The sequence below is a fragment of the Meriones unguiculatus genome, chromosome 7 (assembly GCF_030254825.1).
Source record: "Meriones unguiculatus strain TT.TT164.6M chromosome 7, Bangor_MerUng_6.1, whole genome shotgun sequence".
Lineage (NCBI taxonomy): Eukaryota > Metazoa > Chordata > Mammalia > Rodentia > Muridae > Meriones > Meriones unguiculatus.
The window spans coordinates 2025868-2051203 of NC_083355.1; the positions used below are offsets into that span (position 1 = coordinate 2025868).

At 53.2% G+C, this 25336-nt stretch overlaps 1 protein-coding gene and 1 long non-coding RNA gene across 6 annotated transcripts in view; one reads left to right on the forward strand and one right to left on the reverse strand.

Annotated features, from left to right (window-relative positions):
* Positions 1 to 17139, reverse strand: part of Aspscr1 (ASPSCR1 tether for SLC2A4, UBX domain containing) — a 35196-nt gene extending 18057 nt beyond the window's left edge. Inside the window, exons 1-7 of one of the 5 annotated variants that reach the window (XM_060386237.1) lie at positions 16950 to 17139; positions 16005 to 16060; positions 13345 to 13459; positions 11890 to 11990; positions 3787 to 3844; positions 2089 to 2162; positions 1346 to 1775 (exon numbers count right to left, since the gene is read on the reverse strand). In XM_060386237.1, the coding sequence (XP_060242220.1) occupies positions 1346 to 1775; positions 2089 to 2162; positions 3787 to 3844; positions 11890 to 11990; positions 13345 to 13459; positions 16005 to 16060; positions 16950 to 17051 (936 nt within the window). In that variant the 5' untranslated portion in view covers positions 17052 to 17139. Of the gene's footprint in view, positions 1 to 1345; positions 1776 to 2088; positions 2163 to 3786; positions 3845 to 11889; positions 11991 to 13344; positions 13460 to 16004; positions 16061 to 16216; positions 16455 to 16493; positions 16744 to 16949 lie in introns of those variants that run through there. The other 4 variants (XM_021637478.2, XM_021637479.2, XM_060386238.1 and 1 more) reach the window with 4 other exon arrangements.
* An 89-nt stretch (positions 17140 to 17228) lies between these two features.
* Positions 17229 to 19466, forward strand: LOC132655074 (uncharacterized). Its single transcript, XR_009592648.1, has 2 exons — positions 17229 to 17631; positions 18823 to 19466. It is a non-coding gene; the product is annotated as an uncharacterized LOC132655074 (long non-coding RNA).
* The last annotated feature ends 5870 nt before the right edge of the window (positions 19467 to 25336 follow it).

Here is a 25336-nt window from a genome sequence, read left to right on the forward strand (position 1 = left end):
AAATTTTTAAGAAAAATAAATAATCATCTTCCCTTTAAGGTGCCAGCCACAAGGCTCCAGGCCATGGTCACCTTGTAGCCTCGTTCAGAGCTAACTTCAGGCAATGTGCTGGCCAGAGAAAGACCCTCTCCAGCCCTGGGCCAGAAACCACATAGGTCCTGCTGAATGAAGTCCTGCTTGGCTGGGCCCAGGAACAAGCTCATGAAGAGCTGAGCTGCAACAGTGGTCCACACCATGTCCTCCTGATGGCTAGGGCTAACAGGCAGTTCGGGGGGGAAGGGAACTAGACACTGACATGACAGAGACCTCCAGCCCCAGCCCCTGGAGGAGTGCCACCACAGCTTGGGGCAAGGCGCTCACAAGGCCACACCCTCACCCCATCAACTTCCCACAAAGAGTGATCCAAAATAAAAGTGCCTTCCATTTCTTGAGTGGTGGCAGGAATACGTCATTCCCGGATGCTAGAATGATGAGAATCAGAGACAAATGGGGTCAACATGGCAGCAGCAGGCACAGCTCAAAGACTGAACCACAATCAAGACAAAGCTATGCCAGGCTGCTGCTGCACACCTTTAATTCCAGCTCAGCGCCAAGAATCGGAAAGATCCCTGCGTGTTCAAGGCCAGCCGGACTACACAGTAAGACCCTGTCTCAAAAAAACAAAAACGGGAAGACAAACCTCAAGCTGCTTTGTGAAAGTGTTCGAATGGATGTGGACTGCCATGGAGCACACCCACAGGGGCCTGCGTGGTGACAGGCTCCGCCTCAGGAGAGCCAACCATACAGGCCGCAGCAGCACGGCACCGGTCACTGCAAGCCGGTCACCAGATGGGCCATGTCCTGAAGCCTCAGGAGAACGGGCTGCTCTTTCCTCCCACCTCAGATGCCCGGCAGCTGGCAGCAGGCTTCACGCCAAGGTCATCCCTAGCAGCAAGCTCAACGCCTCTGTTTCAGCTTTCCATGACGTTGTGGATATCCTGACGCAAACTCACCGCCATCCTTAGACAACTCACTCCTGCCTTACCCAAGCTCCATCTACGTCACACCTGCCGACCAGCAAGACGCCTGGCAGAGACCATCAACCCAAAACCACTTTCACATTACCAAAACCTCCCAACCAGGCGGAAGGTGGGTAGTTGCTGTTTTCTGTCACCCCGGGGCTGAAAACCCCACGTGGAACATTCTAGGTGGCACAAACATGCTGGTGATCGGGACAGATCATATTTCCACATGCTTCAATGGGAAGCTCAGGGAGGACAAGCCTCGCTCCCAGCCTGGACCACCTGTGCAGACCACAGAGCACAGCCTGAAGCCACCAGGTCACTGGGCTCAGGGTACCCCTTACCGGTTCAGGCTCCTGCTGGGGCTGCTCACCAGACTTCGATTTCTTGGGCTTAGAGGGGCCCCCAGAGCCAGAGAAAGGCTTGGATGACTTGGCTGAAGGTGATGTCAGAGATCTCAAGGACGCAGAAGGGCCCCCCAGCCGTTGGCCCCCGCCAGAGAAGGGAACAAATGGGGCAGGTGCAGACTCCTTTGTGCTTTGCTTCGCCTGCGCATCTGCTGGCTTTGGGCTATTCCCAAGGCTGCTCCCTGAGGTGGTTGCATCACCCTGATGGTTCAGGTCTCCCCTGCTGAACTCTCCAGAGTTCAAAGGAAGCAAGGGGCTGCTGGATGTCTGGTCAGCTGACATGGAGGAGGTTGGACTTCCCGGGGCCTTGCTCCTGACTGTGATGGGCTCCTGTTTGCCTGTGTTGTCACACTGCTTTATGACAAACCTGGGGGGAGCAAAACAGTGAGTATAACACCATGAAATGGTCCTTCCCTCTCCATCAGGGTCCCTTCTCCAGAGGAGAAATGAGAAATGGCTGGAAGGAGTGGTCCCTGAAGGCAGCTATAGTCACCAATCACCAAGGGGGCAGCAGGACCTACATTCCCAATTCCAGGCACATTTTCTTCTCAGCGTTTCCATATTCCTCCCCCACCCCCACCTCAGCCTCTTAAGTGCTGGGATCATAGGCATGTACCATACCTAGCCACTGCCCCCCTTTAACTAAACAGATCCGCAAGCCTAGAGACTCTGACCCCTACCTGATGGTGGCACTTCCGCCTGTTAGGCCCAGTGACTGCAGCGTTGTGCTCTGTAGGGCAGCTTTCCCAGTCACCTGCAGAGACAAAGAGCACAGAGGCCCCTGCCTGCATCCTCCTTCCACCTACTGAGCCCTGGTTGGTAAAATCCCCCAGGTACCCTCTCTACACTCCTCAGCTGTCCCTGAAAGTCCCCATGTTCTGTGCTGTGGTCTACAGTCAGTGAGGACCCACTAAGCATCTGTCTCCGGACCTAGTCTGTCCCCGGACCTGGTCTGGCCTCCTCAGTTGTGTACTGAGCCTCTGGGTCTGAAGAAGGGCTAGGTGAGAATGCCCAAAGACCAAGAATCCTGTGTTCAGACTCACAGATGGCTCCTTGGCCAGCATCTTGGGGAAAAGGAGGGCAGATTGCAGGCCCCATACTCCCAATAACTCCCTGGGTACAGACTCCAGGGCCAACACTGGCCAGCACCTCCACTGAGGGCCCCCAGGACCCGAACCTCTTTACATTCTTAGACTCGCCAAAGCTCCAGGCCACCACACGCCAGCCAGCCTCATGGCCCTCTGTAACAATGGGCAAGAGGCAGCAGGCAGCCTGCCCCCAGTGGGTCCAGACAGACAGGTCCCTGCGTCAGGCTCTCCTCAGCACCACGCAGGTGTCTACAGGCCCCAGAGAGGGGTCCACTCTGTCTGCTACACTAAAGATAAGATGGTGGCACCCACTCTTCAAAACTCTTTGAGCTGTCAGAGCCCCCAAGTCAGAACGCGTGGTCTCACGGGCTCTTCTGGCCTGGCCAGGGTGACAGGGCCCTCTCGGCACACCATCTGACTGGCCACACAGCTACTCTACCACCTCCAGCCTCGGCTGCTTCAGAAACTTCCCGGTTCTCGTAGGTCTCCCAGGTCACTTCTGACAACTCAGTTCAGGGCAGGGAGGGCTCCGGCAAGACTGGCCACACCCACGGAACCAAGGCTGGCCCTTTAGGAGCCACCCAAAAGGGCAGACATTCGTACACAGCACGAGACCCAGAGTATGTGGCCAAGCAGGATGCCCAGGCCGGGTTGCCTGGGGTCCTGTGCTTCATCTCTTTGCAGGAAGAGTGTGATCAGCAGGCTCCTACATTCCCGCACAGTCCCTGTGCCCACACAGCCTTGGGCTGAGGAATCTCAAGTAGGGGTAATAGAGAAAGTCCTGTCCCACCCCAGGGCCTTCCTGGGGACCCGCAGAAACAGCATGCCTCTGCCTCAGCCAGGAAGAGGCACTGGGCCAGGGAAGAAACAAAAAGCCCCTGTGAGGTCAGGGGAGCCAGGGCGAGGAGGGTCCTCCTGGTGTCGGGCGGGGCTGGCAGGCCAGCACGGCCTCACTGCCAGCTTTGCCTGCACCACGCTGCACTCAGTTTTGGAAAAGATCAAAACACAGAGCAAAGCAAATATTTACTAAAATGAAACCACTTTTGTGACTCTCCAGCTTTGAGAGAAGCTGAAAAAACAAACAGGGCACTGAGGGAGGTTTCAGGAGCAGCCCAGGCGGCCGTGGTCAGCTTCCAGTGGAGCCGGCTGTTCCGCTTTTTTCCACAGAACACATAATGCTTTCAGGAGCTGCTGCTCCTGCCTCTGCTTTGAAGACTCAAGTGAAGTTTCCAGGTTGGAAAGTGGGCTGGGCTGCTGAAGCGTGGGAGGAGTCGGGTGGCCAACACCTACCTCATCCCTCATGTACACACAGACAGGGGTCCTCTCAGCCAGCTGCTCCAGACGCTCCCTGAAAGAAAAGAAAGAAAACATCAGGAGCCCACCACAGGGGACAGTGGCCCCAGAACCATGGAAATGCCAGGATCCAGGCTCAGGGCCTTAGTCCTCTGCAGGGCAGCCCCAGCCTTCCTGATTCCCTCCTGTGCCCCATCTCCATCAGAAGGAGGCAACCAAAGGGGCCCCAAGAAGGGCCTCAGCACTCAGCACATGGCCAGGGGTCCCTCCTACCCTGTCTAGCCAGAAGGCTACCACATGGCACGAGAGCCCCGGCTGCACACTGCCAGCATCACCTCACTGAACCTCCAAGCAGTCTGGGAAGTCCTGGGTCTAGCCTTTCTCTGGAACTGCCTCTAAGAGCTGACACCTAAGACCAGCTCAGGACACAGACCCACTCAGCAGACTCCAAGCAGCCTAGGTTCTCAGGGCCATAAGCACTGCCAAAAGCTGTTCCCTTAGCCCAGACCCAAGAGGGGACAGTAGGACTGAAAGAAGGTAGCAATCCCCCAAAAGGCAAGAGGCAGCCTGACGTAACAGCTTGCCAATGTGTCCTTGACTCAATGCCCAGGACTGGACAGCACTCTACCATGTCCTGGCCACGTGACCACAGGGCCCGAGTGTCCCTTTTGTGCCTGGACACAAAGAGTGGGCATTGTGCCCTCTTAGGGAGCATAGCCAGATGTCCACAGGGTTAGCTTCCAGGATGATGATTACCCAGGACAGGAGGAGAGCTGGTCTCCCCACCTGGATGGCAGTGCCATACAGCGCTCAGCTCCACTGATAAGCTGAGGGCAAAGGCAGAGAGCAGGAAAGGGCCAGGAAGCACCAGAGACGGATGCCAAGCACGGCAGGCGCCTCCACTCTTCCACTCTCCATCTTTCTCACCACCTTTCCAACAATGTCCCTGTGGGATAAGCATTTGGGCCCTTTCTCCTGTCTCCAACGCTGGTAGAGCCAAGCATGCTAAGTCACACAGTGACACCCCCCCCAACACACCAACACACACACACAGCAGCCTACCTACTGCTGTCTAACGAGGTAACTGCTGGGAGCCAGATGACCGGCTAGCCCTGAAGCCTTTCCTCTGCTAGTGCCCACAGAGACTGAGTGGAAGTTAGTTCCTACATTGCCTAACTCAGAGACCCCATCTCAGATTTTAGTGAAAACACGCTGAGGTCAGCTGTTCTCCAAAGAAAAGAGGAAGAGTTGGGCCCAAGGGCAAGGGCTCTGCAATGGAGAAGACCCAGTCAGGCCTCATAGCCATTACGGCCCAGAAAAAGGGGCACAGTCAGGCCAGGGCCCAAGCTGGTAACCGGGAGTCAGGATGCAAGGATTAGGTAAGTGTTGGGCTTGGGCAAGCCAGGGAGAGCTGACGCCCATATGCGAGGATCGTCTAGACATGAGACACACCAGGCCTGCCTCCTCAAGAGAGTATTTGGAAACTCCCACCATGGTCAAGCCCAAGCACTCAAAGGACCTTTGGGGCACACATATGCCAAACACAGGTCCCCTGGGTCAGGGTCCACAGGAGTGAGCCTGGCACTGGTGAAATGATAGTGGAAAAGTTGGTGAACACTTATGCCCAAGTCCACCTCCAGACCTCCACAGGGGTAGGGGAGCATTTCCTTTGGTGCTCTGCTGTCTTTGCCCTTGTGTGTCCCCACTGCTGGAGTACAGCCTTTCCTGACAGGACCCAGAACTCCAGCTTGACCTGTCTTCAGAGGCCTTGTCAGCACAGCAAGACAACTGGGCTTAAAGAGACCACAAAGCCCACCCTTAAGACAGGCTCCTGGCTCAGTGGGACCTGTGAGGTCCACAGCTGCTGTCCCTCCACGCAAAGCCACACAGAGCCACAGAGTGCAGTTCACATAAGTCCTGTGCCACTGTGGACTGGAGCTACCCTTGCTGGCGCAAGAGAGAACAAGGATCCAGGCTGGGAAGGAACACTGACAAGAACACTGGAGGCTTTGCCTCCCACAGCACACATGCAACACCCCCCTACAAGGAGGCCACGCTGCCTGGCACAGCCAATACAGCACCCCTGCTAGGAGCTCCTGCCTGGGGCATCGTAGCACAAGTCACAAAGAGGGACAGAGCCCAGTGGCAAATAATCAGACAGTGGCGAGCTGTCATGTGCTTCTCCAGAGCAAGCAGCAGGAGGATCAATTCCCTCACACAGCATCTGAGAGGAGCAGGGTGCAAATATGCCATGTGGCCACAGGCCCAGGAAGGGGCAGCCAAAATAGCTTCCAGATCTGCCACCCCTGCAAGCAGAACTGCCAGTCCTGCTGATGGACTGGAGACACCCCTCACGCTCCAGTGGCCACCATCACCCCACACAGACTCCACAGGGCCTACTCCTTGCCCCCAGGCTAGCCTGAGCCACAGGATGAGCTCCAGAAGGAGAAATCACAGGCCACATGGTAACTGACCTTCCCTGGAGGCCACTCACCCTCCTGAGGGATGCTCCAAGGCACAGGAACAGGTTGGCGGTATCTAGCCAGGTCTCCAGGGCCAGCAAGCCTTCCCTGGTGGGAGTCGGTGTGGCTGAGCAGGACACAGATGTCACTGCTGCTTCAGATGCATGCCCCTCACCACAAAGCACATCATCCCTTCGGGGGGACAGTCTGGGCACTGTGTGCTGAGACAAGCCTGTGGACACGTCACCCATTCAGGCCTGACTAACTGAGGGCTGCCAGGAAAAGCTGGGCACCACTATGTTCCCACACAAGAATGACATCAACAGGTACAGCCAGCAGAAAACACATATGTGGTTGCAGGCAGTTTGGCTTCTCCTGGTTTAGGTGCCCTCTGAGGGGAAGCCATGTCCTGAGAGCACTGGGAGCCATGGCCACTGCTAAGGGACAGTGGAGTCCCACATACCCGTGTTCTGTCTAGAGGGCACAAGGAGGCCCAGACAACTGAGCCCACACAAGTCAAGGAAAGAGGCTTTGGGCCAACCCAGATGGTGACAGCCAGGAGCTGAGCTGGTAACCTACCTTGAAGACAGCCACAGGCTTGACCTCAGAGCAGTGCTATCCTCACCCACAGTCTTCTTTACAGCCTATAATACCCTATGAACCCCAAGAATCATCCACTTCTCCTGAGAGCTTCAGCTAGCCAGTCTGAGAGTTAGGCATGGCAGGGAAAGGGCTTAGGCCACATAGTAAGACCAGGGTGGGACACAGAGCCAGGCACAGAGGAAGAGAACCCAGTCAAGAAAGGAGCACACCTGAGGACGGGACAGGACAGGACAGATGGAGCCAGTAGGGTCTTGGGAATGTCCAGCAAGCACAGCTGGCATCTCTGAGGGCAAGGCCCCTCTGCAATGAGTTCATGAAACTTGACATTTACAAGAAGGAAGGAAGGGAGGCAGAGAGGGAGGGAGGCGGAGAGGGAGGGAGGCAGAGAGGGAAGGAAGGAAGGAAGGAAGGAAGGGAGGGAGGGAGGGAGGGAGGGAGGGAGGGAGGGAGGGAGGGAGGGAAGGGAGAAAAAAGACAGAAAAAAAAGAAAGAACAAACCAACCAACCCACACTGTTTCCAAACAGACTTCAGAGAGCAGCCTGGGGGCACAGACAGGCAGACTGAAACCTGCTGGAATCCTGGGGTGTCCCACAGCACACAATCACTTCGTGTCCTCCCAGTTCCTCACAACCCATCTCATCTCTGTCTTACTCAACACTTCCTGGTGGCCACTTGCCTGATGTGGCCTGCTGGACTGGCCCGACTGACCACAGCCATGTGGGCTGTGTGGAAAACTGCAGGGCCTCCGGACGTGTGTAGATCCTGACTCATAGCAGGAGGTGTGGACAGCACTCCAATGCCCCAGGGTCCCTGTCTCTCCACTTCTGCAGCCTATGGACACTGGTCTTTCCATCTGTGTCCTGCCCAAGCACCGAAGGGGTACTCCATCACATGGCCAGTGAAGAGTGTGGCTTTCATCAGACATCAGGCAGCCCAAAGCCAGCAGCCCAGCTACCTGGCCGTGCCAGAGAGGTAGACACAAGGCCTGGCCAGTCTGGAGGGGAACTAGGGATGGCCTGAGCTCCAAATGAGACTTTCCAATTTCAAAGATTTCATACCAGGTCTGAAAAGACAGCTCAACAGTTAAGAGCACTTGTTCTTGCAGAGGAGCTGGCTTCAGTTCCCAGCACCCACATGGTGGCTCACAAGCATCTGTTAATTTCAATTCCAGGGGAGCCGACTCCCTCTTGTGGCCTTTGTGGGCACAAAGCGTATGTGTACATACATATATGGAGACAAACGTGAAAAACAGAAATAAATAAACCTTCAAGCCAGGCATGATAATACATGCCTTAATCCCAGCACTCAGGAGGCAGAGGCAGAGGCAGGAGGCGGCAGATGGGTCCCTGAGTTCAAGGCCAGCCTGATCTACAGAGTGAGTTCCAGGAGTACACAGAGAAACCCTGTCTTAAAATCAATCAACTAATCAATCAAGCAAGCAATCTTCAAGCCTCACACCATAAATGACAGTAGGTTAGATGTACTTAAACTTATCAATAAAGTTAATTACACTTCTTTTCACTAACATGGTTACTCAGAGTTCTGAGCTGTGTCCATGACCTACAGATGTGGCCTACAAGGCATGCCCAGTGGTCTGGGTGGGGGTGGTTAGGCCAGAAAGCCACCCAGTGTCCCCCAACACATACACACAAAACATGCTTTAGATGCGGTCTGACCTCAGTAGGGCCTTGTGTGGACCACGGGCCTCAGGGCCGAATCTCTGGCATCCCCACAGGCTTGGCACTCACAGTGTTCCTGCATTCTTCCATCTTCTGGGAAGCATCAAGGAGGTGACCAGCTTCCTGCATGTGCCATTTAGCAGAAATTAAAGCCTTGGGCTCACCACTCATCCCTCAAATCTCCACCAATGAGACTGCTGTCCCTGCTACAGTCTCCACCCTCATTGTGAGACAAAAAAAATCCACCCACTACAGGGCACATGTACACACCAGCTCAGCTCTGAAAGTTCAGAGCTGAGACTCATGATGTCTTACCTCTTGGTCCACTGGCCCTGTCTCTCATCTATCCTGAGGGAGGAAGCAGGATGGCAGGTAGCTGAGTGGGCCAACTCTAGCTCTGCCTATACAAGCCACACAATGAGGAGGAGAGCCTATCAGCTCAGGTACACAACTCCGGTACAAAATGAAGGCTAAGTGCACTCAACAGAAGACAAGCAGGAAGGGACACTATGAGGACCTTCAGGGAAGTACTTACGACAATCACAAACAAAAAAAGAAAGACCTGACGGCACAGGATGACAGCACCCAGGCATTCGAGAGACTGAGGCAGGGAGACCCTATGTTCAAGGCCTCCCTAGGCTCTAAACTTTGAGGGCAGCCTAGACAACTAAGTGAGACCCTGTCTCAAAAAGTGAAAGGGGCAGGCAATGAGATGGCCTAGACAGGAGAATGTTCACCACTGAACATGAAGACCTGAGTCCAGTCCTCTAGGTCACATCAAAAAGCTGGGCATAGTAGCACACGCCCCTAACATCAGTACAAGGAGGCACACACAGGAGGCTCCCTGGGGCTTACTGGAGCAGCCAATCTACCTGAATGGGCAAGTTCAAGGTACACACACAGTGGAAAAAGTAAAAAGAGGGCCAAGAATGTAACTCAATGGTGGAGCACACACCTAGCAGGCACAAAGCCCTAGGTTCCATGCCCAGCACCATCAAGGAAAGTTGGGTAAAAATCGCTCTGTCTCCAATTCCCGTGTTTCAGAAACATCAGTAATATTCACGGGCAGACACGCCAACTGTCATGGGCCCAGGCACTGACCTCAGAGATGCACAGTTCTGGATCCCGCTGCTATCTGTGTCTCCAACTGCACTTCATAGTAACACTCCCTGAGGCACACGGACGGACACCAGTGTTTTTCTCCACCTCTTCTAGTTCTTTCAGCCCCTCCCCAGGAGACGCCCCAAGATACTCTGGGCCATTTCATCTTCACTCCCCTGTGCTACAAGACAGCAAAGAAGAAGCAAACCCCCGTGCCTGGGATCTTGATCGTGCACGGAGCCTGTGGGACACCGAGGGCCAGCACCTTGGCTCGGAGGCCCTTTCCCTGGGCCCTGCATGGCTCCTGACATTCCCCCACAGCTACTTAGCTGCACCTGCCCTTCATGCTTCTTGAGGAAGCTTGCTCCAGCACTGAGTATGAAGTCTGTAGCTCCTTCCTGCACAGTAACCCTGGAACCTCTCACATCTAGGGCTGTGTGTTCTAGCCCCACTCTTCCATGACACTCTGGCAAGAGAATCCCAGCACAAGCAGGTCTTGAAGGCACTGCTCTGCCCCCACAGGCAAGGTCCCCTTGCCTGCTCTTCCTTGCGAAGGCAGCGAATCATCTCTGTCCCCAGAGTCTACATTTCACAACATCTCTTAGGAAGGGTCTTTTGCTCACTGGCTGGGACTACACAAGCCTCTCAGGCAAGGCCATTCTGTCCTCTTGCAGCTGGGCTCAGGCTGCGGCATCCCCTTGCCAGCCCTGCTCTGTGCTGAGAGTCAGCACAGAAGGCAGAGCGACCCGCTCTCTGCCCTCCACGGACGTGGAGCTGCTTCTGTCCATGCAGAAGCCAGCCTTGAGCAGCCCAGCAGCTGCCAGCAGGAGCACGCCAAGCCAGAGGCAAGTGCCAGCCCAGGCTGTTAGTACCCACAACCGCCATGGGGAGGAGGCCACTCAGCTGCACGTGCTCTGGCCTGGAGACCAACAGCGGCTGAGCCTCACACGAGGTGCCCACTGCTACTGTGCCCCTACATCCCAACAATTCCCTCACCTTAGCCCACCATCAGCCACCCCACCTACCTGCCTTACTTCCCCCCTTGTTTTTGGAGACAAGGTCACACTACATAGCCTAAGCAGGTGTGTAACTCACTGTGTAGACCAGACTGGCTTCAAACTCACAAGCTTCCTGCCTCAGCATCCTGAACTATGAACATAACCCACGCCCAGCGGAATGTACTGTGCATGTGTGTGTGTGTGTATGTGCATGCGGGCTTGCACTCATGCATAGGCGTGGGTATGTGCACACACATGTACATTCCAGGTGTCATACACACTTGACAAGTACCCACTACTGAACTCTCTACAGCCTGAGTGACCCTTTCTAACCAGCTGTCTATGATCTCACCAGCACGTCCTAGCGTTCCTGCCCAACACTCACAGCCATCACATGGGCCTCACCCACACGGCTGCTCACACCTGACCTAAACTCATTCTCTAAAACTATATATATATATATATATATACACTCATGTTTTTCTTTTATGTGCATTGGTGTTTGCCCACTTATATGTCTGTGTGAGGGTGTTGGCTCTCCTGGAACTGGAGACACAGACAGTTGTGAGCTGTCACGTGGGTGCTGGGAATTGAACCTGGGTTCTCTGGAAGACTATCCAGTGCTCACTGGGCACTCCTATAGTCTCAGCACTCAAGAGGCAGAGGCAGGCAGATATCTGAGTTCAAGGCCAGCCTGGTCTACAGGGTGAGTCCAGGACAGCAAGGTCTACACAGAGAAACCTGTCTCCAAAAACAAGACCAAAAAAGTAGACAGATTTCCACCCCACAAAAAAAACTTAAAAGAAACACTACTTTACACACTTGGGAATAACATTTAAACTATTTACCAACAGGAGCAGACAGAAGCATATCAGGGAGGCTCCTCTGTGCACAGCAGTGTCACAGCAATGGGCAGTGAGCAGCCTTTCACTCCAATCCAGGATCCCCAAAACACAAATCTTACAGAGGCCCGGGAGCTACCTCCTACAGCTCACTTCCCTTTGCAGCTCATCTGTCCTTGGGATCTTTTGGGTTCCCACCAAGACAACGGTGTGCCCTTGCTCTTCTCGGAGGCCAAGGACTCCAGCGGGCCTGCAGGCTGAGCTGCTGACCGCCCAGTGTGCTCTCTAGTCAGTCTTCTCAGTCAGGACTGCCAAAGCCAAAGAGCCCAGGCTCTGGCCAGGAATGCAGCGTGGGTTTCAGACCTCTGCCAGGAGGGGGCGGGAAAGAGCCTGGATCTGCCCACTATGGCTCACCTGGTCTGTACGAAGTGGCTAAGAAGCTCCCAGAGGGTCTGGCGGGAACAGAACGTGTCCTGCAACCTGGAGCCATCGTCCAGCTGTAACGCAATCCGAACCTGGAGAGAACAGGAAGAAGGGCACTGCCCAGCAGACCCAGACCCTCGCCACCTCGTGGGGAGACCCAGAGTAAGGCGGGGAGGGATGTCCAGGGGCCTCCCTGGAGTGCTGCACCATCAAGCATGGGCATGCCCACTCTACACTCTACAGGCTGCAGACAGCACCAGCGCAGCCTCTCTGGAAAACCCAGGCCCCAGAATCCCATGTGACGGGAACACTTAGGAAGGCGTCACCAACTGCAGGGAGGCTTATGGCACAGCAGAGGACACCTGGTATTCCCTCAGCTTCTGTTTATTACCAGTAGCCGCATCTTCAACAGGAATGTGAGCTACAACCTAAGGTGCAGAAAGTCCCCTGATCCCTACAGCAGTGGTTCTCAACCTCCCTAACGCTGCAGCCCCAGTACAGCTCCTCATGCTGGGCCCAGCCCCAAAGGAAAAGACTTTCACTGCTGCTTTGTAACTGTAATTTTGCTACCGTTACCAATCCTAATATACATGTCTGATAAGCAGGATATCTGATATGTGAGCCCTGGGAAAGGGTCTACCCACCCCCAAGGGGATCGTGACCCACTGGTTAAAAACCATTTCTCTAGATCATGCTAGCAAGTAGGCAAAGCTGAAGCCAAGGCATAGCAAGCTCTCTAGGGAGAAACAAGTGTCTGTCAGCCATGTCCACACAGCAATTTAGGATCTCTGACCAGAAACATCCAGCTGGTAGGGAAATGTTACCAACAAATCCCATCAAAACACAAACACAAAACATAATAAAAAAGGCAGGGGCCCGAGAGATGGCTCAACAGTTAAGAGCACTGGCTGCTCTTCTAGAGGACCCAGGTTCAATTCCCAGCACCCACATGGCAGCTCACAGCTCACAGCTCGCAAGTGTCTGTAACTCCTGTTCCGGCCCATCCAATTCCAACACACGTGCAGGCAAAACACCAGTGTAAATAAAAATAAAAATAAAAATAAAATATATATATATATATATATATAAACTTTTCACTCCCAGCCTGAGTTCTTCAAGTAGGAAACTCAGCTCTTGAATTGGCTTCATGGAGAAAGGCAGAATGGATCCTGCTTCAACCTCTCCATCCGTTCTCAGGCCCGCGGGCAAAGCGCCAGCACATCTCCCACTGCAGAGCCGGCCAGTGTTCCAGAGCCCCAGCAGCGACAGAGAGGCAGCAGCACTGTGCTTCACAGCCGGGACAGAGCGGCAGCAGCACGGGCCTTCACAGCCGGGACAGAGCGGCAGCAGCACTGTGCTTCACAGCCGGGACAGAGCGGCAGCAGCACTGTGCTTCACAGCCGGGACAGAGCGGCAGCAGCACGGGCCTTCACAACTTGCACCTACCATGTTCTCAGGCCCCTCACGGCTGCGGGACACAGGCACCATCTCCAGCTTGGCATTGTTAGGCAGGTTGGCAAATCTCCACTGGAGAGAGAGATCAAGCACGGTCCTCTGAAACCTGCAGAACAGACACAGCCGTAACTGTCCTGAGACACAACTCCATGCCTACTGTTGCCTTGGCTACAAGAGCAGAAAGTCAGGACCTGCAGAAACAAGAGGCAAAGTCTTGGACTCCAGGGACCTGGGCACAGGGCTGGCAGAGCTGTGAACAGGAAGATAACAGGATAAGCCACTGTGAAAGGCAAGGGTGGACCCTGCAGACAATGCAGCAGATACTGGCCTAACAACCCTCAGGAAGTTGTCTCACGGGAGCGTGGCACACTTGGTAGAGTAGTTGCCTAACAAGCCTGAGGCCTGGGTTCAATCACCAGTATTGCACAACCCTGTCACAGTGGCTCACGCCTGTATTCCCAGTTCTTTCGTGGTAATGCAGAAGGATCAAGAGTTCAAGGTCATGTTGATTACATAGAGCAGGCCAGCCTGGACTTCGTAAAACCCTGACGAATAAGCCCCACATGCTGGGTAGCAGCAAGCTGGTAAGAGGACCAACTCCAGCATGTTGTTCCCTGACCTCCACAAGCATGCTTGGCGTAGTACCATACATAATTTGTGTATACAATATAAAGAAAATACCAAGGAGCTATCTATCCTCTGTCATTCCAGCTGTCAAAGCTGTTCATGCTCAGCCCAATGTCCTTACAGAAATGCACAGTGAGACCAGAAAAGACACAGAGTCAAACTGGCCATTACATGTCTGTATGAGTCCTGAGGGGACAGTGTAGGAAGGGCTGAAGAGGGCTCAGTGCCTCCCAATCAGTAACGAAAGGCCAATGCAGATTCCCTTGAAGGACAAGGCAAGCCTGAAACCTCCTTTGCATCCTGGGCTGGGAGACTCCAAGGCCTTGTAGGGTCTTGAAACATACAGTTTCCCAGAAGCATCAAAGGACCAAGAGATCTGGAAGTCAGTGAAGGCTCAAGCATATCTTAGAAACCGCCTCCAAATGTTTGTCCTCTCCAGACAGCTTAGCCCAGACTGGAGAGCTTAATCACAGTTCAGGCCACACAAAGGCAGGAACGGGACCGTGGCTGGTTCCTAGCATCCCACTCTGGAAGCCAGTCCCGTATTTTCTCCTTGAAAGAGAAGAACAGGCAAGAAGGGAGAGAAGTTCCCTTAACGCCATCACCTGGGGACTCAGCCAGGGAAGGGCCACAGCCTCCACCAGGAGCCTTCCTAGCCTTGTCCCTTCTCATTCTGACCTCCTTAGGTCTGGAGAACTCCCTACAGTTTGCACAGCTATGAAAAGCTCCGGCCCACAGCTCTGAAAATGTAAAGTTGCAATCCTTAGGAGACAAGCACAGGCCACTTGAGGACCGCTGGAGGACAACAGAAGCTACAGAACTAGAGAGATACATGTGTGTAAAGTTCCAATCTAAGGTCTACGGCAACTGCTTTTGAATATACAAAGCGGCTAGCCTGGCGCTGGAAGTGTAAGACACTGCTGGAAATAACAGTTTTCCGGATGGTGACCTGTATGTGAAGCCCAAGTGTCTTTGGAAGAATTGACAATGAGCCAGAAGTGGTGGCACATCCTTTAATCCCAATTCTCAGGAGGATTTCTGTGAGCTCAAAGCCAGCCTGATCTACACAATGAGTTCCAGGCCAACCAGGCCTACAAAGTGAGACCCTGTATCACAAAACAAAAAGAAGAGAGAGAAATAGAACTGAGAATGACATATTGTTGATCCCAACTCTCAACACAGGTTCAAAAATGGCAAACCACCACAGAAAATGCTAGTGCAAACCAGGACGGCAGGCCCAAGAATGGTGAGCAGTGGGTGGAAAGGAGAGCTGCTGTTTATGGCCAGGCAGCAGTCAGGGCGGTGGGAGCACTCCTTAAACAAATGACAGTCAGTGGATGGAAAAGAGAGACGAGGCAAAGCAAATGCAGCGTTGTAAAGGAACTGGCTCAAATTATAGTCATTGCTCCAACCAGACACCACTACGTGGACCATGGGCAGGTTACAGCTGGCACCAAGATCTGTGGCAGGATAGCCTGGCCACTCCAAGTGTGTGTTCCACAGCATCCCCAAAAGACACATCACTGTTCTTGCCCCTGAAACCTATGAACGTGACCTTATTTGGTATAGGTATTTATGAATGTAAGTTAAGGGAGTAAATCAAATGAGGTCATGCTGACCTAACCAGAGGACCCTAAACCCAGTGACCTGTGTCTTCTCAAGGCAGAGATTTCAGTGACAAGGAACACCTGCCAACCAGAAGCTCTCCCCTAGAAAATTCAAGTGTACTGCTACTGGGTCGGCGGTGGCCCAGGCCTGGAATCCCAGCACTCCAGAGGCAGAGGAGATCAGCCTGGTAGGAGACCCAAGGCTACACAGAGAAACTCTAAACTCTGTATCTAAGAAAAAAAAGTACAGCCATACTGACTCCTGGATTTTGGACTTTGTCTCCAGAACTGGGCAAGAATAAACTTCTGTTGTTGTAAACTACCCAAGAGGGCTCTTCCAAGGCAGAGACAGTGTGTGTGTGTGTGTGTGTGTGTGTGTGCTGAGAATGGACAGGACGGTCTGAGAAGCACACTCACTTCAGATCGTATTCGCTGGGGTTGAAGTCCTGCCGCCGGCATGTGTCCTCCAGTACCTGGGAAAGAACGGACAGTGAAACCTGCGTGGGCCAGGGCACTCATCTGGCAGGCACACAGGCCAACGCACCAAACAGCCCGCTAAGAGGCCCAAGCAACCTGCGGACCGAACTGTCCACTTTCTGACTTATTCCCCCAACTGCAGCACAGCAAACCTGTCCAATCTGGCCCCACGCACTGGGTTCTAGGTGGCCTCTCTCCACACACACAGAACCTGCATTACAGGAACTACTGTATGCCCCTGGCCACCCTGCGCGGCTGCTGCATGACCAGAACCTCCTCTCCACGAGCCCAGCTCCAAACAGGTCCTTCCAAAGGGTCACAGGGCGGGGTTAGGTATTCTAGACCCTCATTTCAGCTGGGCTCCCCTCTCCACCCTGGGCGCTTCTGCAACCTAACAACCGAGGTTCAATAGACAGGTGTGATTCATACGAGGTCACAAGCAGCAGTAGTCAAAAGTAGTGAGTGACTTAGCAAAATTCACTTCCGGGAACACAGGCTGAGCTAGTGTCCGGAGGGACGCCCCTGAGCTGAGCACACAGGGACACGGCTCTTCCCGGTGACCGCGGAGGCTGGGCTCGGGCAAGCATCGAAGATTCCGGCACGACCCTGTTAGTGGGGTCCCCAGAGCCCACCATGCTCAGGAAACGCGCCTCTGAGCATCCCGCCCCGCCCCCGGGACCCAGCCCGAGAGCAATAGCGCCAGAGGACGGGGCGGGCGGCCGGCCGCGAGCAGGACGCTCATTGGCTGCCTCAGGCCCCGCCCCCAGGACCGGCCCCGCCCCGCAGCCCTGGGAGCAACCGCAGGGGCGGGCCCCGGCTCGGCGGCCTCGGGCCTCCCGCCAGTCCACCCGTCCGCCGGTTCCCCACCCGGGCCGGCGGCCGCACCTGCAGCAGCACGGTGCTCGGCGTCACCTTCACCGTGTGGCGCCGCCCGTTTGGGGCCAGCACCGACACCGCGGAGCCCCCGCCGCCCGCCGGGGCCGCCATCTTCCGCTCACGTGACCGCAGCAGGCTCGCCTCAAACAACTTTATCCGCAACAGCCGGGACGTACGGCCACGCGGCCTCGGGGGCGGGGCCGACTCGCTTCCGAGCCCCGCCCCAGGCTCCGCCCCCGGAGCGCTGGGTACACGCCGAGCTCTGCCCCGGTGCGCTACGAGCGGGCGGGCCGACGGCGGGACCCAAAGGGCTTTTCCCTGGAAGGACACCCTTCGGTCAGGGTCACACTGTCTCTTCATCCTCGCGATGCTGCCTGCGGCCAGCCTGGGGTCCTGCAGCCACCTGTAGGCAAGCAAATGCTGGATATGCCCACGCCAGTGCCGGCCTTCTTTTCACCTACGCTCATCCTGCCTCCCTCACCTCAGAAGTCCCTGTGAGCATCATCTTCACATGGTGACAGGCGCTCCTGGGTTGGTCTTGGGCCAGGAGTGGTAACACTTGCCTTTAACCCCAGCACTTGGGAAGCTGAGACAGGCAGATTCCCGAGGCCGGCGGGGTCTACAGAGCAAGTTCCAAGACAACCACGGCTACACAGAGAAACCCTGTCTTGAAACAACAACAACAATAAGAGTTATATTTATGCATTTGTTTTGTGTGTGTGTGTTGTCTGTGAAAGAAGAGTACAGGCATGCCATGTGCCTCTGTGGATGTCAGAGAACTTGTCTGTTCTCTCCTACCTTGTGAAACTGAAGGACAGAATTCAGGTTATCTGATCTGGAGGCAGGCAGCTTTGCCTGCCGACCCAAATTGCCGATTTCAGCCCTTCTTGACTTGCTACCAGGACAGAGAGGGGAGTGAAATGCTTGTGGTCCTTGAGATTGTAAAGAAGTTGACACATATCCCAAAAACACTGAGCCACATTCTTTGCTAGCAGCTGAGCTGGGGTGAAGAATGCAGAACGGTACCTAAGATTCGATAAGCCTAGGATGTGGGTTGGGACAAACAGGTACAGATGAGGTCCGTGAGCAGCCCATCTGTTTCAGGTTGAGGTTGGTCCCCGGATGGAGAATCATAGAGACCTCTCTTTCCTGAGCTGATGTTGGCAGTCTGAAGCCTGTGAGGCAGGCTGCCATCCTGACCTGGCACCTCAGGGGGTTCCTCGGGAGCCCTTGCTCAGCATGGGACTTGGCCAGGGGGAGGTCCCCAGGTGCCTCAGCCCAAGCAAGAATGTGGCTCACATGTCCATTGGCTTAATGATCTCCGTTTGCTCCACAGTGTCCTGGGTTCAGGACCCAGGAGTCCGGAGAGCCTTGTGCAAACATGAGTCCTTGCTTAAGCGTGCGACACCTGTGTGTGGGTGCCGTCAGGCCTTCCTATAGGTGGCACATCTACGTCACACCTGCACATTGACAAACGTGGACGCCTCCTTGTGCACAGAGACAAGGACGTGAAACCTCAGACCACCACTGAGCTGTGCACTTTGCCTGACCCCCTTCAGTTTCTTTCTTTTTGGACACACTAGCGTTTTTTAAAATAACTCCAGCTTGTTTTCTTTTAACTGTCCCACATTTAGAAAGGGGAGGTGACAGGAACGGCAGAGCATCAGGAGATACAGGTTGTTCTGGAAGTAAGTGTGTGACATTCGGCCACTTACCTGGTCAGGTTAAAGTCAGACTCCCCCATATCACGGCCCCTTGCTCCCCGTGGAGTAGTAAGTCAGCTGTGGGCTAATTCTCTAAACCACAGGTGCCATGTCCCAACCTGTTTATGCAGCAGTTCTAACATCACTTGATGAATGAATTCTTTTTCTTTTTTTCCTAGTCTCAAGTCAACCTGACACAAGCTGGAGTCATCTGAAAGTCAATTGAGGAAATGCTGCCACAAGATCCAGCTGTCGGGCATTTTTCTTAATTCGTGATTGATGTGAGAGGCCCAGCCCATGGTGGGTGGTACCATTCCGGGGCTGGCGGTCCTGGGTTCTCTAAGAAAGCAGGCAGAGCAAGCCATGAGGAGCAAGCCAGTGAGCAGCACCCTCCATGGCCTCTGCCTCAGCTCCTGCCTCCAAGTGCCTGTGCTGTTTGAGTTCCTGTCCTGCCCGTCTCCAGTGATAGACTATAGATGTGGAAGCATAAGCCAAATCAACCCTTTCCTCTCCAACTTGCTTTTGGTCCGGTGTTTCACCGCAGCGACTGTAGGCAGACAGCAGTCTTAGGGCTTCCTGGCAGAACTTCACACATACTGCACAAACGCTCTGCTAATCACCGACAGCCCTGATCCATTTATTTTGTTTTATGACGGAGTCATGCCAAGTTGCCCAAGCTGGCCTCAAAGTTCTGATGCTTCTGCTTCAGCCTCCCAATTTACAGGGATTATGGCCCATTTTAATGGGATCCATTTATGGCTGCAAAATCATGACTTTCTGAATTTATCATTCTACCTTTATTAAACACTTTGCCATTAAGAAACACTGTCCCTCTTTTAAAAAAGGTTCCTAAGTATTAATTCATGTCCTTTTTCTTTTGTTTTTTGATGTTTCTATTTCTCATGTGCGGATGTTTTGCCTGCAAACATGTCTGTGCGCCACATGCATCCCCTTGGTTCTAGTAGAGGCCAGTAGCAGGAATCAACTCCCCTGGAACTAGAGTTACAGACAGTTGTGAGCTGTCATGTGGGTTCTGGGAATTGAACCTGGGTCCTCTGGAAGAGCAGACAGTGCTCTTAACCACTGAGCTGTCTCCCCAGCTCCTCATGCCTTTTTTGTTTGTTTGTTTGTTTGTTTGTTTGTTTGTTTGTTTGTCTCATTGCTGGGTTTTGTTTTTTTGGGGTTTTTTTCCATGCTCACATTGACCTGAATTTAGCCAATGTGGCTGCCTTCATACTGGCTGCTATGCTTCCTTTGAGGGGTGACTTTAAAGTTTTTGTGTTGTCATTTGTTGTTTTTAAGATAGTATCTCATGTAGCAGAGGCTGACCTTGAACTGTTGATCTGCCTGCCTCCACAACCTGACTCCTGGGATTACAGGAATGTGCCACCATCTTCAATTGTTTGTAGCCTTTGCTAGCCTGGAACTCGCTATGTAGACCAGGCTGACCTTGAACTGGTGGTGCTCATCTTGCTTTGCCCTCCAAGTGCTGAGATTACAAGTGTGTGACAACACACTTGGCCCAGTTTTTAAATTATTTCAAATTTAGAGGCATGATATAAAAACAGCACAAAAGCACCAAGCAGGCATGGTGCACACTTTTAATCCTGGTGCTCAGGAAACAGAGGCGGGCAAATCTCTGTGAGTTTGAGGCCAGCCTGGTCTACAAAGAAAGTTCCAGGACTTTCAGGGTTATTACACAGAGAACTCTGTCTTAAAAAAAAAATTTTTTTTTAAGTACAAAGAACATCTTTTAGATTAGTACACTGGTTAACAGTGCTTACTGCTCTTTCAAAGGACCTGAGTTTGATTCCTAGCAGCATGTCAGGCAACTCACAACTCCCTGTAACGAAAGCTCCAAGGGATCAAACCCTCTGTTCTGGCCTGTGAAGGCACATGCATGCACATGGCACATACATACACACACACACACACACACACACACACACACACACGTCAACAGACTAAGTGGCATGCACCGTGCTTCTTTGTCACTGAATACTTCTCTAATGCCTAATTCCTGGGACAAGGACATTTCCTAATATACAAACTATGAAATAGGGCTAGGATTGCTGCATTGTGAGGCACAGACAGGCAGAGCTCATAGTTTGAGGCCTCACGACCTGGTGAGTTTCAGGACAGCCAGCACTAGGCAGAGAGACTCAGTCTCCAAACGAAAAACAAAAGGAAAGAAAGAAAGAAAGAAAGAAAGAAAGAAAGAAAGGGAAAGAAACAGCAAAACACAAGGTCTCTCCTGCAGCGAGAATGCTTGTGTTGTTTATAGTCTAAAAATATGCTGTGTAGATAGAGGGGCAGCTCAGTGGTAAAGCAATTTCCTGGCATTCACAAGATCTGGAGCGTGATTCCCATAACGACAAAAAAATTAACAATAAACCATTTCCAAGCTACTATAACAAACCCAACAACAACAATAAGAAAAACACAGCCAGGTACAGTGGCTCAAACCTACAGTTCCAGTATGGGGGAGGCTGAGGCAGGAGGATCATCATGAGTTTGTGGTCAGCCTGAAATACATTGTGAGATCCTGGAAGCCAGAGCTACAGAGTGAGACTTTCTGTCAAGAAAGCAAAGCTGAGCTGGTACGATGAAACGCGCACGCCCAGCGCCCTGAGCTCAGTCTCTAGACCCACCGTGGAAGGAGGGAACCACTGCCAAAATTGTCTTCTACTTTCACGTATACACCTGGCACCCCACAGGTAATGTTTTCAAGCAGGCACACACGCCCCAGGTATGATGTCACGTATCTATAATCCCAGAATTAGGCAAAAGCATGAGGATTAAATCTGAGGCCAGCCTGGGCTACATAGGAAGTTCTACAAAGCCAGGTCTATACCTGCCCCATCAACAACAAAGACGGGGTGGTGGCGCAGGCCTTTAACCCCAGCACTCAGGAGGCAGAGGCAGGCAGATTGCTGAGTTCCAGCCCAGCCTGATCTACAGAGTGAGTTCTAGGACAGCCAAGGCTACACAGAGAGCAAAAAGCAAGCAAGCAAACAAAACAAGGAAGACGGAGTCCAGTGATGCGCTCAGTTGGTTCGATGCTTGTCCAGTATGCATAAGATCCTAGTTTCAAACTCCCGCACCACTCAAACATGATGGAGCATGCCTGTTATCCCAGCACTCAGGGGATTGAGGCAGAAAGATCCAAAGTTCAAGGTGACGCTCAGTTGCATAGCACACTGAGGCCAGCCTGAGATACATAAGACCCTGTCTCAGAGAAAAAGAAAGATTAAAGATAATCTGTGTGGTTATTTTTGTCCTTAGACTATCCCACTAGAGAAGAAAAACACAGAATATTATGTTCTAAAATGTGATGCAGGGAGTGGTGTGCACCTGTATCTCAGCTAGCTACTTGAGAGGATAAGGAGAACCATCATGTGAGCTTTGGGGTTAAAGACCAGGCTACGCCACATAGTGAGACCCCACTCATCTAAAATGAGTAAGCAAATAAATATATATTAGTGAAAAACTTCTTGAATTAATTTTTTCTTGATTAGGTCAGGAGGATACATGACGCTTCTCTGAAGAAACATGATTTGGGACCCAAGGCAGAAGCTACTACAAGCCTGAAGCCAACCATGGGCTTCCGGTGACTTTTAGGCCAGTTAGGAACACAGAGGGAAAGCCTGTCTCAAAGCAAACAAAACGACACCTAACAGGGTCCCTGTGGACTTCCATTTTGGAAGAAACTCATCATAAGAATTTGTTGCTGTCTATAGGTGGGAGAGCTCTTATGACACTCAGAGCACCAGCGACATGGAGGCCAGTGCTGCTGGGAGGTCCTGAAGGCTAAAGGCTTGGCACCAGGTGCTCTACCCTGGCAAAGAGCCGGACATCCCGGGTCAAGAAGAAAGAAAAGACTGGGCTTAGGGGCGCATGCCATGGGAGATGGAGGCAGGAGGATCTCTGTGAGTTTGAGGCCAGCCTGGTCTATAAAGCAAGTCCAGGACAGCCAAGACTACACAAAGAAGCAGTGTCTTGGAAGAGATGGAAGAGGTGGAGGAGGAGAAGGAGGAGGGGAGAAGAAAGAAAAGAAGACATCTGCCCTTGCTCTGCCGTACATCCCGGCCCCCAGTGCGCCGCGCGGCTGTGCTTGCCTGGGAAAGCATGGCTGCCGAGCCCAGGCGCAGTGGCGAGCAGCGGCCGTCCCTTAGCTTTGCCGTCTGACCATGCAACCAGGCATCCCAGTTGGGTCAGGGTAACAGTTTGACATGCAGCTTTGTTTTCATTTTTACTAAATTTTAAGCTTTGTTCTGACTTACCATTATATTTTAATTGCTCAAAATATTTAGTACTCGCTAGCAGGTAGATCTCTATGAGCTAGAAGCTAGCCTGGTACACACAGAGAGCCTCAGGCCAGCCAGGGCCATATAGTGAGACCCTGTCTCAAAATATTTTTTTTATTTGACTCAGAAATTGTAAGTACAACACAAGACTTATCCTGACCCACTCCCCACCCTTGCTCACCTCACAAAAAGCCAGTCGTAGTCTGTAGCCTTTGCTTCTCTTTGTAAATATGTTTGTCAGGGTGCCTGGAGGACCCAGCTGTGGCGCTCTACTCTCTCTTCTCTTAGGCACTCTGACCCAGGACAGAGCTCCTTTGTTCTTTTCTGTCCAGCCGGATGAAGCAAGAGCAGAGTCCGCAGCGTAGACAGTAGTGGCTCAGGGTTCCCTAGTCAGTGGAATGGCTGGGCCAAGACAGCCACCCGCTGGGAAGCACTCCTTCTGCCTAGGTCCCTGTGCCCACTTCAGGGTCAGATGAATGACCGTCTGACTAAACTGTCTGATGCACAGAGCTGCCAACATCTGGCCTCAGTGAGCGGTCTACAGACTGGGCAGACACCTGCTCAAGTAAGAATCTCAGGTCCTCAGGACCTGGATATACAAATGGATCATGTAATTTCTTCATTAAATATGGCCAATGTCACCCAGGCGGTGGTGGGGCATGCCTGTAATCCCAGCACTCAGGAGGCAGCAGGTGGATCGCTGTGGATTCGAGGCCAGCCTGGTCTACAGAGTGAGTTCCAACACAGCCAAGGCTACACAGAGGTATCCTGTCTCAAACACACATACACGCACACACACACACACACACAGTGTCTTAAGTTGTCACAGATCAGGCCACCAGAATAGTCAATAGTCTTAGGGACCTGTTCAGCCTGGTTATCTTTTCTGAGAGAAAGAGGCCCCCTCCCAGGGTCCTCTATTGAAAGAAGAAAGTACCCGGTAGCTGGACCTGCTCCTCAGCCCCTGCCTGCCTCTGCTTTAACTACTTCTGAGAATGAATCTAACATCCCTTTTGAGGACACCTTCCCTTTACAGCCAGGCTGTCTCTCTCCTCCTTCCTCCTGCCAGCAGCTAGACAGCTGTTCCAAGGATCTGTTTTGAATTAAAAGTGGTACGGCCCTTTAAGAGAAGCATCCGCAGCCTCCAGCACTGAAAGGTTCCCAGTGGCAAGATATGAGGGTTTGTTTCTGCCTCCCCAGAGATCACGTGCAAGTCTGCAGGAGGATCACAGGGTTGGAGAGAGGAGTCTGGAGGTCACATGGCAGCCTCCTTGGCCTGCAGAGCCTATTGCTTCAGGCACCTAGGGGCCAGCAACTGGACAGCTGAGCCATCTGACCGGCCTGAGCTCTTAGGACATCCACTGGCAGCTCTGTCCAGTTGGGATCAGGGACATATACGAGGCATCCAGAGTGCTCCAGAGGCACCCCAAGAAGTCCCACAGATAAGCAGGGATCCCCTTCTAGGCCTACCCTTCTTCCCCCAGCTTGGCAATGTGGCCACAGCCTAGGGACCCTCTCCAGTTAGCCCAGTCACTGCATCCCAGCATCCAGCAGGGTCCTCCCTCTGGACCGCCTGCCAGGCAAGGAAGCGGGATAGGGCAGTCCTAAGCCACGGAGGTCCTGGCCGGAACGGGACTACCGAAACGTCAGGAGGGCCCAAGCTGCTTACACTGGGTCACTCCATACTGGCTCACCATTGAGGAGAGATAGGGCCTCAGCCTCGGGACTCTGAGCTCCCAGTGAAGGAACTCTGACTCTGAGGGTCAGGGATCCAGCATTTTCTGCCAAGTGACCTCAAGGCTGTCCACATACTGCCCACAAATGGCCACCTGTTTTCAAGAGCCAGAGCTAACAGTCTTAGAGAGAAAAGGTCTCAATGTCGAGTAGAAAAGCCGGCCGGCCTTGGCGAGTTGCTTTCCTCAGGCCAAGCATGAACAGGGGCACAGAGGGGAAGGCTTGCCCAGAGTTCTTGCTCACTTGCGCTTCAGAGGCCAGCAGCTGGAGTGCAGAGCCACCCAGATGGCCACTGAGGCCTGGAGGCTGAGACCAGCGTGTAACAGCTGGGCCCCAGACGGCAGGAGGTAGCAGATGGGCCATGGCACTGGTAAGAGTGCAGGCTGGGGGCTGGGAATCCATACAGGGAGGAGGCCAGTCCACATCCGGGCAAGGGAACTGGGTCCAGAGTTGCTGGACATGTTAACTCCTGCCGCGCAGCCCTCCACCCAGGTCATTCATCTGTTGGCTCGCACAGAGGGTCTCAGATGGGGTCCACGTGCCACTGTCTGCCTGTGCCATTCCCTTCTCTCCAGCACAGGAGACCAGCTCAACCACGGCCCTTTCTTCCTGAAATCTTCCATCTTGATTCCTTTCCAGGAAGGGCCTCTGC